General features: G+C 39.3%; 1 protein-coding gene across 2 annotated transcripts in view; it reads left to right on the plus strand.

Moving 5' to 3' along the window:
- CD109 (CD109 molecule) overlaps positions 1 to 2,555 on the plus strand; it is a 184,274-nt gene extending 181,719 nt beyond the window's left edge. For both annotated transcript variants that reach the window (XM_007516316.3, XM_060205388.1), the window contains one exon: positions 787 to 2,555. In XM_007516316.3, the coding sequence (XP_007516378.1) occupies positions 787 to 962 (176 nt within the window). In that variant the 3' untranslated portion in view covers positions 963 to 2,555. The remainder of the gene's footprint in view (positions 1 to 786) is intronic.
- Positions 2,556 to 6,079: the final 3,524 nt, after the last annotated feature.

A 6,079-nucleotide genomic window follows, 5' to 3' on the forward strand; every position in this document is an offset into this window, starting at 1 on the left:
TCTTCCCATGTCCTCCTCCTTTTTCTCCTCCATCCTCTCTCCCCTTCCCCCACCCTTTCCCCACCCTCTCTCCCCTCCCCTCCCTTTGTGTTTTACCAGACCACTGTTGAGCTTTGGCTTATAGTGGTGCTGGGATTTGAAACTGGGAACCGGACCTCAGAGCCTTAAGCATGAAAGTCTTTTGCCCAACCATTTTCCTTTCTTTCCAGCCCTATATATATATTTTAATGTGTTATCAAGAAAATTACAGCTGTTTAGAAAAATAGTGTGAGCTTTTTTAATTTTATTGATAGCTTTAAAAAATTATGTGATACAGAAAGCCCCCTGGCTTGACTGTTTTCACTCTTTGTTTCTTAGGGGAATGGGGAGAGGGAGAGAGGAGAGGAGGCAGACAGAATGAGGTGGGACACCCCGAGCGCTACTCCACCATCCGTAGACCTACCTACCTCTTGTGCTGCGTACATAGTGCTGGGGCTTGAACCTGGGGCCTTCTATACAGTAACACTTGGGTGCTGGTGACTGATCCAGCTGCGGTCAATTTGCTGACTTTTCATGTCAGCCAGCTGCACGTGGTAGATAGATTGGGCTGAAAGTTTTGTTTCTCTCTTGGAATTGGTTAGCAGTTTGGACTTCTCTACAACACTTAGGTTATTTCTTGTAAAGAAAAAAAAAATCATGTGAAGAATGGAAAACTCGAGAAGTGTATTGAAATGCTCTTAAGCTTTGGCACAGCGAATGTTTCTAAACAAGGAAACCCTGTAAACTGTTGTCTGTTTCTTTGAACAGGGAGACACGCCGTGAGAAGCTACAACTCCAGAGCTCAGCTGTCCTCCTGTGACCTCTGCAGAGACACCCTGGGCTGCAGAGTTTGTGAGAACAGAGCCACAGCCTCTGCCTGTCACTCCAGGGCCCTTTTTGTTTTGTGGTTCACACTTCTGTTCTCTTTGCAGTACTGGCTGTGACTTTTTTTTTTAGGGACTCCATGGACCCCACTTCCAAATTGCACGTGATCATATAGTTTTCATAATCAAACTTTGCATCTGAATATTTCTTAACGGCGATCTTTTTTTTTTTTTTTCTTCCTATGGGGCTGGAGAAGGGTGTTGTGTGACAAGATCTAGTGTGTACAGCTACAGAGAGCTCTTCTCCTGACTTGGAGGGGACCCTAATCAAAGTGATTGCAATATGTATCTCATTCCCCCCCCCCGCAAATATTTCCAGATTGGGGGGGGGTTCTCCAGAATAAATTTGCTATTTTAAATTAGTTAGTCTCTTCATCTTCTAGAAAAAATGAGCCCAGGTGTGTAACCATTATTATGCACCTGCTGTTGGCTTCAGAATCAAGACTGAGTTCCTGGGAACTGGGAGAAAGCAACTAGGCGGAGTGACCTTATTTTCTACATTTTCTCTCGCCCCATAGCCCATCACATAATGATCTTGTTCTCTCTCTCTCTCTCTCTCTTTCTCTCTCTCTCTGTCTCTCTCGTTCTAGCCAGAGCACTGCTCAGCTCTGGTTATTGATGGTGCCAGTGGCTGAAGCTAAACCTTTGGCATGCAAGACCTCTCCATAACCAACCCTTAATCTATCCTTTTAAATTGGGCACAAATTCTTTTTCTAGCATAGAAGTGGTGAATGAAAAAAATATATTATGGTGTTTTTCTACTTAACATGCAATCACATGCCCCAGCCCTTGCCCTCTCTCTACTCTGAAGGGAACGCAGTTTCCTGTGTTTCACATACTGTGTGAGAGACTGAGAATGAGAAGCAGGCTAAAAACTGGTAAAAGGGCTTTCAGGTACTAGTTCCCTGCTTACTTCCTCAGCTCTGCAGGTTGGCTCTTTAAGTAGGACTGAGAGAGTGTAATGCAATAGACACCTTTTGCAACTTAGACTAGTGGATCCTAGACCAGAATCATATGTATTGTTAAAAGAGTGATAAGCCGGAGGGCTATCAGTGTTGAGATGCAGCAGAACAAACTCCTTGTGGGCTGGAGTTGGGGAGATTATGTTTCAGTAGGAATCAGAATCTCCTTGTTATTGTTGGGGGTGGCCCAAGACCCAGTAGAAACTTTTCCAGGCTGCTGTGTCTGAGCACTAGTCCACCAGCTCTCTTGAGACCCACTGGCTTGCTCACTGGCTTGCTTTCAGCCTTTCAGAATTCCTGCATTTTGATCACTTGAATCATTGCTTATCTGTGAAGGATGATAATGATTTATCTGGATAAAAAATTTAAAGAAAAGCTTCTTTCCCCTCTTCTTTCTTTTTCTCTTCTCTCTCTTTAATTAAAGCATTCATTCATTTTTTTTTCCTGCTCTCCTTTTAAGGCATATTGAAAAATTCTGTACATATATACAATTAAAGATCTTTTTACTTAATCTAAGGAATGGTTTAATTTTTCTCCGTAACTCCATGGCATGCCTCTCAAGTGAACATGGAGAGGATAATTGTTGTGGGGTCTAAAAAGACTGCATGACAACATTTTTGTTTTATATTGACAGCATTTTTTTTAACTGTTCAAAAAGAAGCCCGTCAAAATAATAAAATCTGAAAACTTGTATTTTCATGTTCAAAAGAATGGTTTAATTTTAGTGAATTTTCAGAAATGATAATTCTATGGATGTTTATGTATTGTTTACAGATATTTTGGTTGCCAAAATAGAAATGATAGAGCCTCCGAGACTTGTCTATGGCGAGAGAATAATTAATGTCATATACACACTCTTGCATATACACACTCTTAATTGGGGAAAGTTCTGTTACACTTTTGAGACAATCATATCACGTGTCATCGTTATGTTTGTGTTTTCAGCCTTTATACCCTAGGGTGTTTATAGAGATGAACTTATTTTATAATTAATGGGGGGAGACTTTTGACCAGGTTACTGCCTTCCTGCACCCTGCTGTGGGGGATGTATATTAGCCACCAATAGCTTAGATTCTCTCCAATGACTTATGCTGAACTTCTAGTGTAGCATAGTCGGAAACACTAGATTAGAAGAGGGATTGGAAAACAGCTTGTTTTTCTAGGCTATATTTTCTGATTTCAAAGCTAGAACTCTAGTCCTTTTCTGTGAAGTGTGCCAGACTTGCCCGTTACAAAGTCAACATGTAACTCATAATGTCTTTTCTAGTTATAACTGTATCAGAAATGAGGGTGAATGTGTAAGAGGAGGAGCAAGGTTCAGCACTCCCTCCTGGGAGTGCTTGGACTCTGAAGCTTCTCTTCTCTTTCTCTTTCTTTCTCTCTCTTTCTCTCTCTCTCTCTCAGAACTTGCTTGGCTATAAACAGTGGCTGGGATTAAGGGGGACTAAACTTCACAGGCGGTGAAGCAAGTCTGCAGGTGTCTGTCTTTCTCTCCCCCTCTCTGTGTTCCCCTCCTCTCTCCATTTCTCTCTGTCCTATCCAACAACAAAGGACGTCAACAACAACAATAATAACAACCACAACAAGGCTACAACAACAAGGGCAACAAAAGGGAGAAAAATGGCCTCCAGGAGCAGTGGATTCATGGCGCAGGCACTGAGCCCCAGCAATAACCCTGGAGGAAAAATAAAGTAAAATAAAATAAAACAGGGACTAAACTGCCACACACATAAGGAGAAAAGAAGATTATTTTCTTGACATGTTCTGATAGTTTGCTTTTGTGGAAACTCTTCCATTTAGAATGCCACCTTGGCCAATATGAACTAAGGAAACATCCTCCTTTCTCTACCACTGACTGGGAGGCTTATTAAAACACCAGTGTATCTCACATCCATTTCCTTATTTTCCTTTCTTTCTTTTTTTTTTTTTTTAAACTGGAACTGCTCAGCTCTAGCTTACCTTGGTGCAGGGTATTGAACCTAGGACTTCGGAGCTTCAGGCATGAGAGCCTCTTTGCATAACCATTAAACTATCTATCCCCTGCCCCATTTTATTGTATTTTCACTGGCCAATGGTTCCAGAGGCTGAACACTGCAAATAACTAGTAGCCAAACAATTCAAGGACAGAACAACACTTGGTTTTACCAAGATGGTTCCACCATCTTTCTGTCTTCAACTCTAATTCTGAAGAAGAAATCCAAACTCATTAAAATAGGTCTGGTCAGTGAAATGCTTGCCTTTATTTTACTGGTACTATTATACTTAATATTTTTTTCTAAACATTATAACACTAGTATGTTTGATTTAGGATTTTGGTTATATTATCATCTGTGGAGCACTGTGCTAATAATGTAAAATCCAGAAATATTTCTAATGGATGCTACATATATATGATCACTATATCCTACATGGGGATTTTCAGGACAGTAGGTATCAGAATCCTTTCCCACTCTTTGAACCTGAATATGGTTATTTTTAAAGATGATATTTTGCTCTAACTTCTGTCATGTTAAAAGAGTTAAAATAGTCAAGGAACATAATATCAACCACCTTTTTTGTCGATAATATTAAATTATTCAACACTTCTGGCTGTCCTGTGACAATTTAAAAATGGAGCTGTGATTTTTCTGTTATTTTTAAAAGATATATTTAAAATTTTTTTTTTAAATCTTTATTTATTGGATAGAAACGGTCAGAAATTGAGAGGGTAGGGGGAGATAGAGAGGGAGAGAGAAAGAGAGACACTTGCAGTCCTGCTTCACCACCTGCAAAGCTTTCCCCTTGCAGGTGGAGACCAGGGTATCAAACCTGGGTCCTTGAGTACTGTAACGTGTGTGCTCAGCCAGGTGCAGAGCCACCACCTGGCCCCCTAAAAGACAGATTAAAAAAAAAATTACTTATTATTGGATAGCTACAGGTAGACATTGAGAATGGTAGGGGAGAAAGAGACGGAAAGAAACAAAGAAATACCTACAGCCCTATTTCCCCCTGCAGGTGGGGACCAGGGGCCTGAACCTAGGTCCTTGTGCACTATAATGTGTGTGCTTAACCAGGGTCACCACTGCCTGGCCCCCAAAAATGATACATACATTTAAACTTGCTGACATGTAAACTGGAGCTCTTTGCAGAGCCTTACTTAAAATTACTGCTTTATTGGAATGTAATATTGATTTAATGAAAGTGGGCTATAAATTCCTCCTTGACAAGTAAAAAAAAAAAAAGCTTAAAGTTTGTCAAATGGCTTCCAAGTGTTCAGGTGCACTTCATTGTCCAAGGTGCATCTCTTTCTTGAGTGTAATAAACTTAAAAGATACATGGAGAGAGTACACTTACCCTTGGGTAAGTTTTAGAACCCCTTCCTCCATTTTTTTTACTTTATTCTTTCAAGTAGAGACTTGGAAGAATATAGTTCTCATTTTTCTTAATTGCCAAATTCCAGTATAGCACAAGACTTCTAAGAACTTGAACATTTTCTGTCTTCTATTCAAGTGCTATTTTATGAAAATCTGAAAATAATTTCAGTTTACATTGACAATAGGTAGAAGTCCAAATATTTTCCATCAGTGTCTCAAACAGAGGGCAGTCTTCCTACTTCATGAAACCAAGCAGTAAATACCTACTTCTTATCATCAAAAGTGGATTTGCTTTAAAACTATTCCTAGCCAATGAGTTGTGCTTTCATGTGGCAAATCAAATAAAGTGTCATCTTGCCTCATTCCATCCTAGATGACTCCTGAGTAACTTTAAAGGACCTTGTATATCGCTATGTGTGTATCTCTGTAATAGGGATGATATTTATATATGTGATTTAAGAAAAATTCTATCTTGTGCTGTCATTTACCATTCTTGTGTCCAGTGTATTGCATCCATGGTAGAAACTATATTCTATTTGTATATCCTTAAGATTTATCTTCAGTATCTTCACTAGATTGTGATTCTGTTGTGGTCCTTAAGCCTTTATGCTTTGGAATTCTTATCAGGTGCAGTAGAGGTGGTAGAAGTTAATTTCTAATGAACATAAAAAGCTTTATAAAATTTAATCCACAAATTCCCTATTTTGAGAAGCTATCTTGCATCTAAGAAGAGTACTGTTTGAAATAACCTATTTTCCTTATAAGCTAAATCTTTATATTTTGATTAAGGTGATTTTGCAATTTAAAATTTTAGAATGATAATGTTATTGTTAGCTGTATTCTGTTTTCAAAGGGGGATCTT

This window comes from Erinaceus europaeus, chromosome 13, assembly GCF_950295315.1.
Source record: "Erinaceus europaeus chromosome 13, mEriEur2.1, whole genome shotgun sequence".
Taxonomy (NCBI): Eukaryota; Metazoa; Chordata; class Mammalia; order Eulipotyphla; family Erinaceidae; genus Erinaceus; species Erinaceus europaeus.